This window comes from Protopterus annectens, chromosome 8.part0, assembly GCF_019279795.1.
Source record: "Protopterus annectens isolate FY-2018-M chromosome 8.part0, PAN1.0, whole genome shotgun sequence".
Lineage (NCBI taxonomy): Eukaryota > Metazoa > Chordata > Ceratodontiformes > Protopteridae > Protopterus > Protopterus annectens.
The window spans coordinates 1,114,578,067-1,114,599,105 of record NC_056741.1 but is presented as its reverse complement, the minus strand read 5'-3'; the positions used below and the strand labels follow the sequence as shown (position 1 = coordinate 1,114,599,105).

Genomic DNA, 21,039 nt, shown 5'->3' with positions numbered 1-21,039 from the left:
CATTACGCCAGAGAAGCAAATTCATTTGGTGACTCACTTTAAACAGGTGGCCACAAAAACCCTGCTTTCTGCAAGACAAATACTGCAAGCTTTCAGGTTCATGGCCTCCTGCATTCTTCTAATTCCATATGCAAGACTGCATATGAGGAAACTTCAGTGGTACTTAAAAAGTCTATGGAGTCAGCATTGTCACAGCCTGGAAACAATGATTCATATCATACCTTGCCTGCAACTAGAGTTACTATGATAGGCAGGGGCCTGCCACCAAAACAAGGGACTGCCATTCACACCAACCCCTACCGTCCAAACCCTAACTGCAGACGCATCAGACTATGCTTGGGGGGCATATCTGGCAGGGAACTGCATTCAGGGCAAATGGAGCCCAAATCAAATGCACCTTCATATCAATCAAAAAGAATTGCTGGCTGTACAGAATGCACTGACAACCTTCAAGGACTACCTTGTTCCAGGACAGTTAATGATAAAGACAGACAACACCATGGTTATGTGGTACATAAACAAGCGGGGGGGGGGGGTACACACTCCTACCCCCTTTGCTTAACTAGCCATGGCATTGTGGAACACGGCCTTGACCTACCAAGTACAACTACAAGCTCAATTCCTGCCAGGAAAGCTGAATACTCTGGCAGACAATCTAAGCAGAAATCTCATAGACCAACACAAATCGAAACTGGAGCCACGGGTTTTCAACATGTTGACATGCAAATGGGGGAGCCCAGACATTGATCTTTTTGCCTCACCCCAAAACTATCAGTTGGACAATTTTTGCACAAGAACTCATCACAAAAAAGCCTGGAAAGTGGATGCTCTGTCCTTCAGCTGGAAAAATGTCAGTCTATGCCTTTTCCCCTCTGCCTTTGCTCTCCACAGTTCTACTAAAAGTCAAACAGGACAAACCAAAAATGATTTTGATTGCTCCAGACTGGCCTCACCAACACTGGTACCCACTCCTGCGCAGTGTCACACCTTCCACCGTGGCACCTGCCTCAGACACCTTGCTTACTGTCTCAGCAGAACAACCAAATTTTGCACACTCAGCTCCAAACTTTGAATTTTGCAGAGTTGGCTAATCACCTAAATTCACCCTTAGCATCCCTCAGCATACCTGTGATGGATGCCATTTTGGAGGCGAGAAGGCTAGTACTAGAAAATCTTATGCTAACTAATGGAAAAGATTCTGTGCCTGGAATCAATCTCAAGGGATAAGCACAGCAATGCCCAACATTCCTCAGATTTTACAATACTTAACTGAGATGCTTCATAAGGGCCTGTCTTTTTCTTCCATAAAAATCCATGCCTCAGCCATTTCAGCTCATTACAACACAGAACCTCCCCTCTTCTCTCACCCTCTGCTAAAGCAGTATCTCAGAGGGGCTGGAAACTTAAGACCACCCAGGAGAGCTCCAACCCCTGCCTGGGACCTCAATTTTGTATTGGTAAAGCTCACTCTCCCTCCTTTCGGGCCAGCTGCTACTGCAGACTTAAAATTTCTCTCCTGAAAAACAGTTTTCCTTTTAGCAGTCACTTCAGATAGAAGGATTTCCGAATTACAAGCTCTTATGGCAGTGGAGCCTGTCATCATTTTTCATGCGGACAGGGTATCTCTCAGGACCAATCCATCCTTCATACCTAAGGTGGTATCCAGTGTGGCTCTTAATCAGACCATTCATTTGCCAACTTTCTTTCCCAATCCACAGAACAAGGGGGAGCGGATTCTGCATTCATTGGATGTACACAGACAACTTAGCTTTTACTTAAGCAGAACAAAATCTCAAAGAAAATCTGAACTGCTAGTGGCATTTGCTGCAGGGGCAGAGGGAAAGGCTATTTCAAAGCAAACCATTTCCAAATGGATAAGCCATTGCATTCATTTCTGCTATATGCACCATGGAAAAACTATCCCCCAGGGGATCAGATCCCATTCCACCAGGGCTGCATCTACTTCTGCAGCCTTTCTCAGAGGTGTTCCTACCAGGGACATTCTAGAAGCTGCTACTTGGAGCTCAGTTCACACATTCAGCAAACATTACCATTTAACACTTTTCTTTAAATCCAGAGCTGGCTTTGCCACTGCTGTCCTGCAGGGCCTTATAGCTGGTCCTAATGCTGTATAATTCCCTCCACCCAACCATTGCTTTGGGAATGTACCCAAATGTAATGATTGCAACAGTGAAACACGAAGAACATAGTGCAGTTGTGTACACTTACCATAAATGTAGATGTTCGAGTGTATTCACTGTTGCAGTCCTGGATGTTCTTCATCCCACATTGCTGCAGTCCTAACACTTGGGTAGTCCACTGTCCCAGTCGGCCCGAATACCAAAGTATATGGCTGACGTCGGTCAAGGCGCATTAGTCTGACGTCAGGACGTCAGGGTACAAATGCGCATGACCGACGTCATATCCTCAGTCTTTTTTGCCGCATGGTCCGATGCAGAAGCAGTTTTGCGAGTGCAGGTTGGCGTTCTGAAATTTTCTGAAGTCGGAGTTTCAGACCAAATCAAAGTTGGCTAAGTACCCCGTTGGGAATATTTTGGTTTTTCTTGCCTCAGTATTTAACCGGATGTCAGAAAAAGTGAATAACTGTATTTCTTGTGGGAAACAGATACCTCATAGGGATTACCATACCTTGTGTATACCTTGTTTAGGGCCTGAACACGACGTTGTTGGATGTCGCTCTTGTGCTAGATTTAACAAACGCACTATAAAGAGAAGATTAGACTGTGCCAGGTTAGTTTTTGGAAAGCGTTGTAATTATAAAATGCCGTCGGATGCTCCGGCGCTTCCAAAAGCGCAAGGACAAAGCAGCAAAGCCTAGGTTGGAAGAACCGTCAGTCCCGGACGTCGGTTCTTTAGAAGGCTCAGTGGAGCCGGAGGTTCTGCCAGGAGTTTCTTTGGAGTCTCAGGGAGAGACTTTACTGTTACAAGATGTGTCCTCTCAGGAGGTAGGCCAGGCTGAAGGGGCTTCTCAGGTGGCTGTTCTTCCCTCCCTTCCTAAGGTGGTTAGGCCCTCCCCTTCTGTTTCCAAGGCTTCTTTGAGAGGCAGGCCGGGTTTAACTTCAGTGGGTGTCTCTCCTAGTTCTTCAGGATCTTTGCCTAAGAAACATATGCTTAAAATGGCAGAAGATTTGATTACTATGATTAGAGGTTCTATGCCCCCCTCCTGATAAGAGGCCTAGGGTGGAACCTGAGCTTGAGAGTTTTGAGCAGTGTTCGAGGCTTCTGAGTCTTGGCTGAAGACTTGCAGGAGTATCCTCCTTATTCTGATTCTGATGTAGATGATTCTACTCCTTCGGCTTCTCCTCCTGAGGATTTTCCTTTTCAGAGACTCTTCATTCCATGAGGGAGCATTTTAAATGGGAAGGTCAAGATTTCTCTGATTCCAGGAAGAGGCTTAGGGAATTTTTGTTTTTACCCCAGCATAGGCCTTTAGCTATACCTCCTGTTCTGGATGTGGTGGAAGATGTTTTTGCAGAGGCTTCCCTGAACACTGATTCTTTGCCTCCTGCCCCAGTTAAACCAGATAGGTATTATAGGGTGCCTGAAGCTCATAAGTATCTTTTTAAGAGTCCTAGGGCAGACCCAGAAACTGTTTCTCAGGGGCCTAAAGGTGTTAAGGCTTCTGTTGTTAAAAATCCTGTTCCTCCTGATAAAGAGGCAAGGGCTTTGGATAGATGGGGAAAGAAGGTGTATACTTCTTCCACTTTAGCCATGAGGGCTTTGAATTGCCAGTTCCACATGTTAAAATATCAAAATTATCTCCTTTCACAATTGAAGTCTAAGGTGGATGCTCTGGCGGAAGGTATTGAGTGTAAAGAGTTGCAGGATTTAGTTCATGTGTCTGAACAGGTGGGTAAGCATTCCTTGCAATGTGGTTTTGATGCTGTGCAGGCCTCTTCGAGGGTGGCTGCCACTGGTTCTGTTCTTCGCAGGCACGCCTGGCTGAGGGATCAGAATTTAGCTGAGCATGTTAAGACAAGGATTTTGGATGCTCCTTTACAGTCTGACGTGTTGTTTGGTTCGCCTGTGGAAGCAGTTTTAAAGAAAATGGAGGACAAGGCTAAGTCTATGCAGACTGTTAAAGATTTTTTGCAGGTTCAGTCTCCGAAGTTTAGTAGAAATTGGCCTACTAAGGGATGGACATATCCTGCTTATGATTCCCAGTCTAGGGGTAGGTCTAGACGTGGTAGGGGCAGAGCTCAAGGTTCTTTTAGGCCTAGAACAGGGAGTTCACCTGCTCAGTCTTCTGGTGAGGGCAGGGGTCAGCCCTTTCGTAAACAGACCCAATGACCTGCCTTTTCAGCTGCCAGTGCTTTCTCGTCTGGCAGCACCTTTGGGAGGAAGGCTGGCACTTTTCAAAGAAAATTGGAGTTTAATTACCCAAGACAGATGGGTATTGGATATCATTCACAACGGTTACAGGTTTTATTTCCATACCTTGCCTCCTTTCAAAGGCATGCCAGACATTCCTCCTCTACAAAGAAAAGAGGCTCACAAGCAAATTTCTCTGTTACTCCAAATAGGGGCCATTCAGCCGGTTCCTGTGCCAGAAAGGGGCCTAGGATTTTATTCTCACCTGTTCCTAGTACCAAAAAAGGGGAACACGTGGAGACCAATTTTGGATTTATCTATCCTCAACACTTATCTGGACATTCCCAAGTTCAAAATGTTGGCGTTACAACAGCTTTTACCTCTGCTGGGCAAAGATCACTGGATGGTAACTTTAGATCTCAAGGAAGCTTACCTTCATGTGCCTATCAGACTAAGTTGCAGGAAGTATCTGCGTTTTCGAGCTGGGAATTCCCATTATCAGTTCTCTGCATTGCCCTTTGGCTTATCTACTGCCCAGAGTATTCACAAAAGTTCTGGCTCCAGTGATAGCTTACTTCAGGCTAAAAGGAATACAAATCTATCCTTACTTGGACGACTGCCTGATTCTGGCTCAAGAAAAGGAAGACCTTTTACAGCATTTGGAATATGTGATAGCAGTGCTAAGATGCCTGGGGTATTCTGTGAACGAAATAAAGTCCAGTCTAGTACCCTCTCAAGACATGTGCTTTCTGGGTGTGAGACTGAATACAGCAACCCAGATGGCCTTTTTAACCCCGGACAAACAAAAGAATCTTTCCCTTTACTTCCATCAACTATCTCTTCAGTCCGGGCTGACTGCAAGGACAGTCCTTCAAGCCTTAGGGTTCATGGCATCTTGTATTCTGGTGCTTCCCAATGCCAAACTGCATATGAGGAAGCTGCAATGGTATCTCAAAATGTATGGACACAGCACTGCCAGGATTTGGACACTGTCATTCAAATAATACCTTGCATTCAAAAGGAATTTTTGTGGTGGGCTCAGGAATGTCACCTAAACAAGGGACTCTCTGTGACCCGGCCAGAGGCGAGTCAGATTCTAACGACAGATGCCTCAGACATAGCTTGGGGAGCTCATCTGAATGGAAAGTGGATACAAGACAAGTGGCCTGCCAGACTACAGCATCTACATATCAACATGAAGGAGATGTTAGCAGTCCAGTTTGCATTAATGGCTTTCAAGGAGTTACTTCTTCCAGGGCAGGTGTTGATTCTAACAGACAACACAACTGTCATGTGGTACATCAACAAACAAGGGGAACACATTCTTATCCTCTATGCAGGCAAGCAATGATTTTGTGGGAGACTGCGCTCAGCTTGCAACTAACTCTTCAGGCAAGGTTTCTGCCGGAGCACAGAACTCCTTAGCAGATGTGTTAAGCAGGCAAATCATGGATCCCCACGAGTGGAAACTGGATCTTCATGTATTTCGAAATTGACAGTGTCATGGGGAACTCCAGACATAGATCTGTTCGCTTCTCCACTAAACCACCAGCTGCCAAAGTTTTGCACGAAAAGGTTTCATCACACAGCTTGGAAAGTGGATGCTCTTTCTTTCAGTTGGAAAAATCTTCATGTGTATGCCTTTCCACCTCTGCCTCTTCTCCCAAAGGTACTCCTAAAGGTCAGACAAGACAAGCCAAGGATGATTTTAATAGCTCCAGATTGGCCTCGGCAACACTGGTACCCATTACTGAGGAGTCTAGTAAGGAAGCCTCCATGGCCTTTACCTTTGATTCCACACCTATTGTCTCAGAGGGACGGTCATCTACTCAATGTCAAGCTTCACTTTCTTCATCTAACAGCCTGGCATATTCTGTTTTGAAACACAGCAGGTCTCAACTTCCTCAACAAGTTTTGAATGTGATTATGGAAGCCAGAAGACCTAGTACAAGGAAAGTGTACGCAGAAAAATGGAAGAGATTTTTATTTTGGAGTGCAGCAAAGGATTTGGAGGTTTCTGAGCCTAATTTGAGTGTGGCTCTTCAATATCTTACTGAGTTATTGGACAAAGGTTTGTCTTTCTCTTCCTTTAAGATTCATGCTGCAGCAATTTCAGCTCACTATGATTGTGACCCACCATTGTTTTCTCATCCTTTGTTCAAGCAATTTCTTAGAGGGGCAAAGAATATAAGACCCCATAGAGCTCCTACTCCTGCTTGGGATCTCAATTTTGTGTTGGAGAAACTTACTCTACAACCTTTTGAGCCTGCGGCTACTGCTGAATTGAAATACTTGTCATGGAAGACTGCTTTTTTGTTGGCCATTACTTCTGCAAGAAAGGTTTCTGAATTGCAGGCCCTTATGGGTTGAGCCTTTTTGATTTTCCATAAGGATAAGGTATCATTACGCACTAATCCTTCCTTTATGCCTAAGGTGGTTTCTAGTGTGGCTTTAAACCAAACTATTCATTTGCCTACTTTTTATGCAGATCCCCAAAATAAGGGGAAAAAGATTTTGCACACTTTAGATGTACACAGGCAGTTGCGTTATTATTTAAGCAGGACTAAGGATTTTAGGCAGTCTCAGCAGTTGTTTGTTTCTTTTGCTTTGAGTTCTCAGGGCAAGCCTGTGTCAAAACAAACTATTTCTAAGTGGATTGGGTTTTGCATTGCATTTTGTTATTCCCATCATGGCAAGGAGATTCCAGCTGGGATTAGGCCTCATTCCACTAGGGCTACTGCCACTTCAACAGCATTTCTAAGGGGTGGCAACTAAGGATATTTTGGAGGCAGCTACTTGGAGTTCAGTGCATACTTTCTCTAAGCATTACCACCTTCCTCTCTACTCTAAATCTAGGGCTGGTTTTGCCACAGCTATTTTGCAGGGCATGTTGACAGCTCCTGCTTCTTTATGATTTGCCAGCCTCCCTTACCTCTGCTTTGGGATTCTACCCAAGTGTTAGGACTGCAGCAATGTGGGATGAAGAACATAGTACAGTTTTGTACCTACCATAAATGTAGATGTTCAAGATCCACATTGCTGCAGTCCAATTTACCCTCCCTCCTTCCCTCTGTGTTTAGGGGTGGTTGTGTGGGTGGGGTTGTACTTTTGTAAATTTGTATATATTGTACATATATTTGGTACAGGAGTGTTTGGTGTTTTTTGGTTTTGGCCTTATCTTTTTAGGGTCTTCTGACATCTGGGGCAAGAAAAGACTGAGGATATGACGTCGGTCATGCGCATTTGTACCCTGATGTCCTGACGTCAGACTAATGCGCCTTGACCGACGTCAGCCATATACTTTGGTATTCGGGCTGACTGGGACAGCGGACTACCCAAGTGTTAGGACTGCAGCAATGTGGATCTTCGAACATCTACATTTATGGTAGGTACAAAACTGTACTTTACCTCCCCTCCAGCCCCCTATTTTTCTTTGGCTATACCTCTACTTTCTTTCACTATGCTTAAAAGCCCTTTTGGAGTATTTGCTTTTGGGATTGGAGTTATACTTTTTGTGTTTTTAATTTTATTTGCTCCCCATTTGGGGGGGCACCTGACATCATAAGACATAAGAAAAACTGATGTAATGGCATTGGCTGCATGTTTTATACCCCTGACGACCTGACGTCATGGAAGAAGGGACAGCAACCAACGCAGGACCCAAGACTTTGTTAATCAGGCTGACTGAGGGCAACCTGCCAGCAGATTACCCTAACTGTAATGACTGCAACAGTGAATACACTCGAACATCTACATTTATGGTAAGTGTACACAACTGTATTTTCCTCCAGTTGTGGCCATCCTCCTTGATACTTTTTCAGTAGCTTCTGTAGCCCCTGATTCTCAGCCCCCAGTTTGTAAGAAAAAGAAACATTGACAGATTTTACAAGGTGCCTGGTAATTATAAATGTCTGTGTAAATGCCCTTCTACTTGTCTTTCTGTGGTGACTGTCTCCTGATAAACCTTCCAAGCTGCGGCCTCTTTATCAAGTTGCTTCCTTCACATAAGGATAAGTAGGACCATGAAGAGGCTGGGCAAAAAGGTCTATACTGCTGCCACCCTGTCTTTTAGGGCTATTGATTACCAGACCCATATGATTGGGTATGTTTTGGTCCTCATTTCCCAAATTTCTTAGGTGATGTCTGACCTTCCTGATTCTGAGGGGAAGACTTCGGCCCTTTACTTGTTAGTTTCTTCTTCTCAAGTTGCCTGCTACGCAGTTAAATGCAGTTATGATGCAGCTGATGCTTCTTCCAAGGCTGCTGCATTAGTTTTGTTAAGAGGCATTACTCTTGGCTTGGTATTCAAGCTTTGCCTGATGAAATTAAGGTGAAATTGTTGGCTGTTCCTTTAGATAATAATTTTTTTCGTTATTATTGCGGCTGCTGAACTTTTTAAATATCTCCATGATAAGGGCAAAGCCTTGCAGGAGTTGAAACATAATTTCATTTCTCCTATTCCAGACTTTCAGAGAAGTTACCCTTCCAAATCTTCTGCCGTTCGCAGACGATCTCGCCCTCTGCCCAGAGGTAAAAAGGGTTCTAGACATGTACCTCCTACTAAATCTACACAGATACCCGTTTCCCACAAACCTCCTTTTCAGGACAAGCTGGGTTCTGTCCTTTATCCACCGGGGGTATTTTCATGGTTTGGAAATCTCTTCCTCCTCTTCTGGACATCCTTCAACCTCCTCGTAAACAGCTTCCTCCCTACCCCAGAGGTGCTTCATTCTCTCTTGACCCAGAGTAACTTTCAAGCTGTGCCTCCTGCCCAGGCAGGGAGGGGTTTTTATTGCAGAATGTTTCTGGTTCCCAAGAAAGGGGGCACCTGGAGACCAATTCTGGACCTTTGTCAGCTAAACACCTTTCTCAATGGTCCTTTCTTTCGGATGTTGTGTCTTCAAACTTTTCCTTGTTTTCTTCTCCAGACCTTTCTGGTCTCTCTGGATCTCAAGGATGCCTACCTTCATATCCCCATCCATCCTTGTTTTAGGAAATGTTTGCATTTCCGTTTCTTCCTTGCATTTTCAGTTTTCTGCTTTGCCCTTTGGCCTCTCTACTGCCCCAAGGGTATTCAGTGAATACGTCGCTACTCTCATTGCTTTTTGTAGGATGAGAGGGGTTCACATCTTTCCTTATCCTGAACGATCTGCCCATTCAAGCTTCATCCCCTGAGGCTCTGCTTTAAGATCTCCAGTTTATTATTCCCCTGTTGCAGAGTCTTGTGTTCATAAACTTTCAAAAATCAGCCTCAACTCCTCAGGATCATGTTTTCCTCTGTTGCAGGATTCAGACCATCCCCTTGCTGGCATCTCTGCCTGCCCCCAAAGCCCAGTCTCCTATTGCTTTTTTTCCTGTCTGTTCTTCCTCTGGATTCAGTCACGGCCAGGGACTTTCTTAGGGTCCTCATGTTTATAGCCTCCACCTTTTCCATGCTGCCTCTGACCAGGCTACATAGGAGCTTCAGCTGTACTTCAAGTCATTGTTGCTCCAGCATAGTCATCTCCTGGACTTCTTTGTTCCCTTCTGTCTTTGTTTCAGACTAGAGATTCAGTGGTGAATTCTTCACCTTTTTCCTCAACCCAGGGCTTCCTTTCCAATCCTGACTCGAGCTCTTTACAGATACCTCTGACTGGGGCTAGGGAGCTTCCTCTCAAGGTTCATGGTCTCTGGCCTCTTCATCAGAGGTTGGACCATGTCAGTATCAAGGGCTCTGGTTCTGTCTCTTCAGGCTTTTCCTACCCTGTTTCATCCCTGGTCCCTTAAAGTTTTTAAAGACAATAGTGCAGTGATGTGGTATGTCAAAAAGCAATGGGGATTCGAGGTCCTACCTCCTTTGCAAGCTAGCTCTTTAAGGCTGGGATCTAGCTGTGAAGGATCAAGTGACTCTTCAGGTTATCTACATTCCGTCAGAGCACAATCTACTGGCAGACTCTTTGAGCAGGTCTAGTACACAAGGTCATGAATGGCTGCTTCACAGAGATTGTTCCTGGACATTGCCTATGGTGGAATACTCCTCAGGTAGATCTTTTTGCCTCCCCTCTGAACAGACAACTTCCTGTTTTCTGTTCCAGCTTCCCAAGTTCTCTGGCTTGGGAAATAGATATCCTATCTTTTCCTTGGAGGGGGATGTTTCTGTATTCCTTCCCTCCCCTTCTGCTTCCAAGAGTCTTGCACAAGATCAGGCAGGACTCACCCAAAATCTCATTGATTACTCCCTTTTGACCCTGACAGCATTGATTCCCCTTTTCTTTCTCACTTGGCCAGAGGCAGTCACTAAAAGATACCTCACCGGGTGGACCTTCTCACATAAGACAAAGAGACTGTTATCGAACCTCATTTGTTCACTCTTAGCTTATGCTGTCGGTGATAGGGTTTTCATCCCTTTTAGGGATTTTTTTTTTTGAGCATGTGCTTTGGGTCTTGCAGAAAGCCAAGAAATCATATTTGTCCACGTGGAAGAGATTTTCTGTTTGGTTCTCTCTCTCTCTCAGGATCTTCTGTCTGTGGAGGTTTCTCTAGTCCTCTCTTATTTGTGTGATCTGCTGCATGCTGAGTTGGTTTATTCTTCAGTTAAAGCTCACCTGTCAGGTGTTTCTGCTTGTCTGCCCTTGAATCCTTCTCTAGCCTCTAGATTGTGCCCTATGCCTTGCGTGTGTGTTTACATTTGAAGTATGGCACCTGTAAATAATAAAGGCTTTGGAATACTGGCCAGACATTGGGCTGTCCTTGGCAGGATATTCCCATAGGTAAGAAATGCTTTAACAGTGAAGAGAACGACATTTACTGTTATGGTAAGATTTTACACAACTGTATTTTCCCTATGTCCTGATTAATTCCATGGTAAGTTTTTCCATGGCTTTGCATATGAGGCTGGTCAGACTTAAGGGTCTGTAATTGCGTAGGTCTGTGGATGGTCCTTCTGTTTGCAGGGGAATGACTGTAGCGGTTTTCCATTTGCTTGGTCCAAAACCTGTATGGAGGCTGCAGTTGAAAGTGTTAGAGGTGTGGCTAGATCGTACTCCGTTCTCTTTGTGGTGTGTCCAGGGATATTGTCAAGACCCATCAGTGCAGTATTTTTAGCTTTTGATAGCACTTTTAGGACTTGGTCTTGTGTAACAGGTTGTGATGGGCCTGTTTCATGTGTATCCTGAGGGTCAGAGGGAAGGGAGAAAAGGGTAAAGTTAGAGCTAAATTTATCAGCTAATAGGTAACCTGCGTCTTCAGCCTCACTGGTAAGTAACATCGTTCACATTTAGCTCAGTGCATTCCTGCATTGTGCTTTATAAAATATGAACATAACTAAAAAAATGTCTTGTGATTGTCTTTGGCTTAGGTAGCTATTTTAGCCTCAAACTTGGCTTTGGTGGTTTTCATTAAACTCCTAAGGTTTGTTTATTTCAGTGACAAGGGCTCTAATATTCTAATAGTAGATGATGCCACCTACTTAGTCCCAGTGGATGTAGTCAGTCTTCTAGCAGATGCATTTAGCTCAAATATTAGCCCCCATTCCCTGCAGCATGTCCTGATCATATGCTTACATCTACACCCACCACCCTAAATCTTCTAAGAACAGGTTCTCAATTCACTATCCAAGTCCAAGACCACCACTTATATTGGGCCGGCTAACATTCCAGAATGTTTACTAGCCATCCTGAAGCAAGATCTACCTCACTTCTTACTTGAGACTATTCAGTATCACCCTTCAGATAGACTTTTTACTTGGACAATTGGATAAGTGGAAGATGGCAGTGATAATCCCGTTTGCACAAAGGTGGGGTGTCAGTTGACTCAAGTTAATGATAGACCAACAAGCCTGCCCAACTTCGTATGTAAGGCTAAGGAAACGCTCATTATGCAATCAATGAGCAAGAACTTTAGTAACCTACAAACCTGTGACGCCAGTTTCATTTTGTCGAGGGCAGATCCTGCCTGCTTAACCTGATCGACTTCTTTAAGAAGGTCACTGAGGCAATAGATGAGGCGTTGCAAACCCTACTGCATGCCCAAAAAGTCAGTCATGGCATAAACACCAAGCAATCTTAATCTCTTCTGCAACAGAAACAGAACATGTTGGAGGGACAGGTATGCATCAGAGAGAATACCACTTTGGAACTGACTTCTCATTAAACAAAGTGCTACTCTTACTGTATTCATACATAATCTGGACAAGTGGATGAGAAACTGAACTTCATCCCTGGTTTAGCCTCTTGTACTTATGGAAAGGGGTAATATGTAAATATTCTGCCTGCCTTCAGTTATTTATGTTTAAATCCAAAGGAAAAATGTCACTGACATACATGGCTTGGCTTCCAAATATCGTCAGGGGTCAATAGCCAAGTACGTACCAATGAAACCTATATAAAGGAAAATAAATTTGAGTATCCTGTCAAGGTCTAAAAGTGTCATGCAAAGGCAGTTATAACATATTCAATCATTTTTGTTCAGCTTGTTTAATAATAAAGTAATTAACGGTACAGCTCTATGGGTCGTGTGGTGTTATTAACCTATGTCTGTAAAGCGTCTGCATTTACTCTCAGTAACGAGATGTTTTTGTTGTGAATTCTTGAATGTGTTGAGGTTTTCCAAGAATCTGTCTTCAGATAGCGTTCCAGGAAGCAGAGTTAAGTTTGAATGACCTTTCTCAAGGAGAAAGGGGATCATGAAAAGGGAAAAAATGAGCGTCATGCTTGACAGGCTAGCTTGCCCCAATTTTTTTTAATGGTTCAACTCCCTTCCCAGTAGTGTCTTAAGGAAGTGTCCTGGAATTCAGCCCTGCAGATGTGGGAGACTACTTTTAACCTGTTTCTGGGGACAGTTTCATCGACTCTTTTCCTCTTCTTTGAGGTTGGTTTTGTGCCCTTGTACTGGTCATTTAATTTCCTTTTTTGTTTACAAGTGTAAAAGTGTATGTGAGGATGCCACCTTACAAGAGAGATAATGTCTGCTCAGGAGATTGGAGTCGTTACAGTGGTTTAGGTTGAGTTGTCTCCCCAGCTTCAGACAGGGAAGGGCTTTTTTTGTTTGATGGTACATGTTTATAAGCTTATTTCTTAGGCATATCACAATAAAAAATAAGTAAAATGCAAAAATGGTCTGCAAGAAAGTGGCAAGTAGAGCAAGTGCCATTAAACATTAGTATGAATACTAAAAATGATCAGCTAAGGAAGTTATGGTAAGACTTGGTCAAAGCTAGTCACTTGTTTAACAGCTGCATTCTTTTCTTCCACTGGGCAGCTGTCTCAACTGACCTTTGCTGTCAGAGTATGTTTCACTTTGATGGTAACTTCCTATAGTGTGTTTCTAGAACATCTAACTGCAGTAATTTGAACTGTATTGCTTTCTTTCTACAGTTGTTTTTTTTTTTTTTTTAAATACTAACTGACAGTTGTGCCTTTGTTGATGAACCTGTCCTGCAGGACTTGGACTTCACAGAGTTCTTTTTTTGGTGGTCCTCTATATTACTTTTCAGCATTATAATGTGAGATCCTCTTGTTATTTCTTGGTTTGCAGGAGGGTGTTTGCTAATGAGTTGGGCAGGAGTGGGGCAGCTTTTTTTGAGTAGAGCTCCAAAAATTCATGACCTCAACATTTACAGAATGTTCAAGTGCCAGACAAGTGGAGGAGGGGAATTAATTTTAATAATTTGTATGTGCATATATACTTCAAATGCACTGACTGCTTTTCATTACAGTTAGTAACTGTATTCAAAACTGCAAGAATTCTTGTCAGAAGTATTATAAAATAAAGGCTTTAATATTGCTGATCAGAATACTCCCCTATGCTAACCCAAGTAGTGCCAAGCAAAGTGCGCTTGCGTTGTATTGTTTTGCAGTAGTGCCAGGTGTTTCCCATCTCTGATCTAGCTAGGGGCTAACTGATAGACTGTTGAGATGGACTGGTTTATGTATCCTGTAAGTGACATTGTGAGTACTGGCACTGGTGTATAGCTGCATCCTCAAACATGGGCAGAAGTTTACTGAATTCTGATAGTTGGAAAGAATGAACCCTGTTAGGGTCCCCACCTGGTATAGCTGCATCCTCAAACATGGGCAGAAGTTTACTGAATTCTGATAGTTGGAAAGAATGAACCCTGTTAGGGTCCCCACCTGGTATGGCTGCATCCTCAAACATAGGCAGAAGTTTACTGAATTTTGATAGTTGGAAAGACTGAACCCTATTAGGGTCTCCACCTAGGTTAGTCTTAAAGAATAGCCGATATAAGATTGTGTCTGTTAGGTGGTATGACACTTTTTGCATTTTGTGTTCTTTTGATGGTACTGTGCATCATAGATCTGACAGCTTATGCAGAGTATGTAAGGAAAAAAATAATTGGAAAAGCCCAGCAAAAAACAACTTTCAGGAGTGTCCTGGGCACAATGCCTGGTTGTTGGGTAGAGGTAAACTGTTGGCAAATGGAAGCTGTGAGAATCCGTGAAGTGCTACAGGATGGTAGGTCTTGCACTACATAGTCTTTAACCCCTGTGCCAAGGTGCAAGGTTTGTGTTGGAATTGAATACCATATTTCAGTTTTCTGGCATTCTGTACCTTATCTAATGGGGGCATAGCTTGCATTTTTAGCTTTAAGGTAAAGAATTATTGTTTAATTTCTTAAAGGCACTGCCAAACAGTCTTGTTGCTTTGTTACATTTTCTTATAGTTAGAAAAGGTGGTGTTAAAATGCTAGGTATTGTGATCGCTTATATATGTGCCTACAATAGTAGAATTGTAGACTTCAAATGCGTCTGTTTTAACAAGGTATATTGTTGTACAGCTGTTGCCTTTGAAAAGGAATGGAGAAAACAGGGACATTTGAATAAGTACATTAGGATAATCCTTTCCAGCAGTAGTTGACAGTTTTGTTTGCTAAACTTCTGTTTTTTTTTTTTTTTTTAAACAGCTGGTTGACATCACAGGAAAAAACCAAGATGAATGTTTGATCGCTCTTCATGATTGTAACGGAGATGTTAACAGAGCAATCAATGTTCTGCTAGAGGGAAACCCTGACACTGTAAGCAATTTCTCTAGTCACATTTTTTCACTATGCTTTTGCCTTGTTTCAGAAATGTGAATTGTTTCAGAAAAATTTTTGACGACTCAGGTGATGTAGTGCTGTTTGAATTATTGAAAGTGGACAGGTCTGTGCATATGTTCAGCTGTCGTAGCTGATGAGATCCTTAGAGTTGAGGTTTAGGACCAGTGGAAGTAGGTATTCAAATTAGATACTGTGATAGCTTTGTAGTACATGCTGCCTTTGCTCTTTGAAGAAGTCTTTTTCAGGTGTAATTGATGCCAGTTTCCTTGTAAGCAAGGCCACTTAAGTTAGTTGGGGGGGGGGGGTAATTTTATTTGACTTGTCATTCTTTTCATTTCATTGTCTTGACTTTTTCTTGTGAAAAAAACTGATAATTTCATTGCCGTCATTAGAGGACATCTCATGTGGTTTATCCAGTACTAAATAAATCAGCCCGAGATCAAATTGGTTCATAATTTTCATCTGGCTGTAAATATTTAAGATTTGATGATGTGCTTTTAATTCTTCCTTAACAGATGGGTTTGGATCAGATCCTTGGATCCAACTCGGCTGCATACTCTATAGACTTTGGATCCAACTCGAGCTCCTCCCTCTATCCATAATTGTCCATCCTCAATACCTCCAATCTCATTTGCCACTATTGTGCTCAGATGAACTCTGATACCCACAAGGAGTGTGTCTGTCACTGAGCCATTCATCTGAAAACTAACTGCAGTATTTGTGCTGCTTTTAATTCCAGGGCATTGGCTAACTGATGCAGCAAGCTAATTTTAAAAGGTCTTCTTCCTTTTGCTTTAACAACTTCTGGGGCTGAAACCCAAGGCAAAACTACCAAATCTACTTCTTCGGTGCATCGAAAATGCTCTCCACCGAAGTCCCGTAGGACTTCATTGGAATGTCTAACAAAAATCCTCAGATCTGACTTCTCGATCTTTGGATCCGAAACAGTCAGATCACAAAGCTTCGGATTCTATTGTATCGACCAGCCCCACGACTTCTACCTCAGATCTTAAACCTTTGTATCTAAAACTTGGCACCATGCAGAGAGTTCGCTCACCAGAATTCATCCTGGATCCAGATGTTCATCATGTTTCACTGTTACAGTCATTACACTTTGGGTTATCCTGCTGGCAGGCGACCCGTAGTCGGCCCGAGTTCCAAAGTCTTGGTCCGGCGTCAGTTGCTGTCGCCTCTTCCCTGACGTCAGTGTGCCAGGGGTCTAAAAGTTGCAACCGACGTCATTTTCTCCAGTCTTTCTTGCCGCGCGGTGCCCGAAGCATAAGCAGTTCGCAAGTGCCGGTCGGCCGACTCCTGAGATTTTCAAAACTGAATTTCAGAACCGAAGTCTTCAATAAAGCTAAGTACCCCGTTGGGGAAACTTTTTCTTGCTCCAGACCGATGTCAGTAAAAGTTAATAATTGTATTTCTTGTGGGAAGCAAATAACTCATAAGGACTTTCACTCTTACTGCATTCCTTGCCTAGGCCCTGACCACGACATCACTAGTTGTCGGTTTTGTGCTAGATTTAATAAACGCACTATTAAACGTCGGTTTGATTTTGCTTTACATTATTTTGGACGAAGATTTAATTACATAATGCCGTCAGAACAACCGTCGACCGGAATGTATAAAAAACGCAAAGACAAAGAAAAAGACAGGCATCCGAGGTCCAAAACCGACGACGAAGCCTCTTCTAGGCCAGTCGCCGGTTCTCAGTGAGGCGCTTTCACAGCCCCTGACACCCGCTACCTCAGAGCCACAGGCCACAACCGACAGCCACATGGAGACACCAAGGCCTGTGGAAACTCAAGGTATTGGGCCTACGGAAAATATAACCTCAGATGGGACCAGAGCCGCTGAGCAGGCACCGGCTTCTGAGGGTGTTTTCAGACCTTCACAGCTTACAATTAAAGCTACTACAGCAGCAAAGGCAAAGTCAGAAACACCATTAAAGACAAAGAAACAAGTGCAGCATTTTCCAGAACAGTCATCCATGCCTAAGAAACAGATGCTTAAAATGGCCGAAGACCTTATTACTTTAATCAGGGGCTCCCATCCCCCTCCTGACAAAAGGCCTAGGCAAGACACTGATTATGATTCCTCTGATCAGGTTTCCATTTCTTCTGATTGTTCTTCTGACCAGGGCTGTTCTCTCCCTCCCTATGAGGACTCTGATGCTGAAGATTGCATTCCTTCAGCCTCACCGCCTGAGGATTACCCTTTTGGGAAACCCTGCACGCCATGAGGGAGCATTTCCATTGGGAGAGCCAGATTTACTCAGAATCCAAGAAAAGGCTCAGAGATTTCCTTCTATTGCCTCAGCACAGGCCCTTGGCTATCCCCCCTGTGCTTGATATTGATGATGTTTTTTCTGAATCCAGTCTGTCTCCAGATTCTTTATCCCCTGCACCAGTAAAGCCAGAGAGGTACTACAGGGTCTCTGACTCTCATAAATTTCTTTACAAAAACCCGGCTGTGGACCCAGAAACGATTTCTCAGGGTCCAAAAGGGGTTAAAGCTTCCACTGACAAAAATCCTGTCCCCTCAGATAGGGATTCCAGAGCTCTGGACAGATGGGGGGAAAAAAGTTTACACTTCTGTTACTTTAGCTGTAAGAGCTTTAAACTGTCAGTTTCACATGCTTAAATATCAGCAGTATCTCATGTCATTGTTAAAGCAGAAAATGGTTAAAAGCATAGAAGGTCCTGACAGTAAAGAAATGCAGGATTTATTGCATGCAGTTGAACAAGTGGGAAAGCATACTCTGCAGTGTAGTTTTGATTCATTAGAAGCTTCTTGTAGAGCTGCAATTACAGGCTCAGTTATTCGAAGACATGCTTGGTTGAAAGAACAAAGTTTACCTGACGGTTTAAAATGAAATTATTGGATGCTCCACTACAGCATGATACTTTGTTTGGTGTTAAGGCAGAAGAGGTTTTAAAGAAAATGGAGGATAAAGCAAAGTCAATGCAAACTGTGAAAGATTTCTTACAGGTTCAGCCACCTAGATTTAGCAGGAACTGGCCTTCAAAAAATTGGTCCTTTCCAGTGTCAGACAGGCCACAAAGAGGCAGATGCAGACACCCAAGAGGCAGATCTCAGTCCCAAGGCTCCTACAGACCTAAACAATGGGGTGCTTCAGCCCCAAAGGAGGAGAAGACAAATCACAACCTTATAGGAAACAGTCACAATGACTTCCCTCTGCAAATGCCAAGCTCTTACCAGTTGACAGCACCCCTAGGGTGAAAGCTAGCACTTTTCTCACAAAATTGGCACATGATCACTCAAGACCAATGGGTGTTGAATATAGTTTCTCAAGGGTACAGGTTCCACTTCCACACGCTTCCAAAACCAAAAGGTATGCCAAACCTGCCACAAAACCAATAGGCAGAGGCACAAAACCAGATTGCAGCTCTTATGGATATGGGAGCTATTCAAAATGTTCCACAAGAAGAACAGGGCCAAGGATTTTACTCGCGTCTTTTCCTAGTACCTAGAAAGGACAAAGCATGGAGACCAATACTGGACCTGTCAATCCTAAATACTTTCCTGGATGTTCCAAAATTCAAAATGTTAACACTACAACAACTCTTGCCCATGCTGGGCAAAGAGGCTTGGCTAGTTACTTTGGATCTCAAGGAGGCATACCTGCACGCCCCAATCAGACAATCGTGCAGAAGATACCTTAGATTTATAGCAGGCTCAATGCATTATCAATTCTCTGCACTGCCCTTTGGCTTATCTACTATGCCCAGGGTCTTCACAAAATGCCTGGCACCAGTAATTGCATTTTGCAGACAAAAAGGAATTCAAATATATCCCTACTTGGATGACTGCCTTATTCAAGCAGAGGGCAAGGACATTCTTCTAAAGCACCTGGCGTTTGTGAAAAGATTACTAATTTGCCTAGGGTACACAGTAAACGAAAAGAAATCAAAACTAGTGCCCTCTCGAGATAATATTCCTGGGTGTAAGCTTAAATACAACTACCCAAATGGCTTATCTCACGCCAGACAAACAAAGGCAACTGACTCATTACTTTCAAATGATGGCTACAAAGACCCAGCTCCCTGCAAGAAAAATTCTGCAGGCCCTGGGTTTCATGGCATCTTGCATTCTACTAATTCCATATGCCAAACTGCATATGAGGAAACTGCAATGGTATCTAAAAAGTGTTTGGACTCAGCATTGTCACAGCCTAGAGACGATCATAACCTTGATTCCCTGCCTACAACAGGAGTTTCAATGGTGGTCCCAGGCATGTCACCACAACAAGGAACAGCCTTTCACCTTAACTACAGCCAGGCAGACAATAACAACGGGTGCATCGGATTACGCCTGGGGAGCACATATGACAGGAAAATGTATTCAGGGCATGTGGCCTAAGGAACAAATGCATCTTCACATCAATCAAAAAGAGATGCTAGCTGTACAGAATGCCCTGACAGCCTTCAAGGACATAATACATCCAGGATAATTATTAATAAAGATGGACAATACCACAGTTATGTGGTACATAAACAAGCAAGGGGGTACACATTCCTACCCCCTATGCAGACAAGCCATGACTTTATGGAACACAGCACTGACTTACCAGGTACATCTGCAAGCACAATTCCTGCCAGGAACAAATAATACACTGGCAGACGAACTAAGCAGAAATCTCATGGATACTCATGATTGGAAGCTAAATCCACAAGTGTTCAACATGATAACAAAGGAATGGGGATGCCCAGACATAGATCTATTTGCCTCCCCTCACAATTGCCAATTGCAGAAATTTTGCACAAGGACTTATCACTCTCAAGCATGGAAAGTGGATGCTCTATCTTTCAAATGGAAAAACCTGACAGTCTGTGCCTTCCCTCCGATGCCTCTTCTCACCAAGGTGCTTCTAAAAGTCAGACAAGAGAGGGCAAAAATGATCCTGATTGCACCAGACTGGCCACGCCAGCACTGGTACCCAGTCCTAAAGATTTTGTCCCAAGGCCCACTTTGGCCTCTACCTCAAATCCCTCATCTTTTGACACAGCAAAACAATCAGATTCTGCACAGTCAACTCAGAACCTTAAACCTGGCAGCATGGCAGATAATGTAGCCACTCAGACTCCACCTCTCTCTAAAGCTGTTATGGATGTAATTTTGGAAGCCAGGAGACCCAGCACTAGGAAATCTTATGTGGAAAAATGGAAAAGATTCTGTGCTTGGAACCAGGCACAAGGGCTCGACCCACTGCTCCCTAATATGCCTCAGATTTTACAATACCCGACTGAGATGTTGGACAAAGGCCTATCTTTTTCTTCTATTAAAATCCATGCCTCTGCCATTTCATCTCATTACAATACGGATCCTCCCGTTTTTTCACATCCTCTATTACGACAGTACCTCAGAGGGGCAAAGAATATAAGACCCCCTAGGAGAGCACCAGTACCTACTTGGGACCTCAATTTTGTTTTAGAAAAACTAACACTGCCTCCTTTTGAACCAGCCAGCACAGCTGATCTAAAATTCTTGTCATGGAAAACTGCTCTGCTCCTAGCAATAACTTCAGCAAGAAGAGTTTGAGTTACAGGCATTGATGGCTGTGGAACCTTTCCTCATTTTTCATCAGGACAGGGTTTCTCTATGGACAAACCCAACATTCATGCCAAAAGTGGTCTCCAATGTGGCCT

General features: G+C 43.5%; 1 protein-coding gene across 1 annotated transcript in view; it reads left to right on the top strand.

Moving 5' to 3' along the window:
• The window catches only part of UBAP2L (ubiquitin associated protein 2 like), a gene marked incomplete in the record, with an annotated part of 3,970,948 nt that overhangs the window by 492,783 nt on the left and 3,457,126 nt on the right, over positions 1-21,039 (top strand). The window contains 1 exon segment of the mRNA XM_044080639.1: positions 15,233-15,343. Within this exon segment, the coding sequence (XP_043936574.1) occupies positions 15,233-15,343 (111 nt within the window).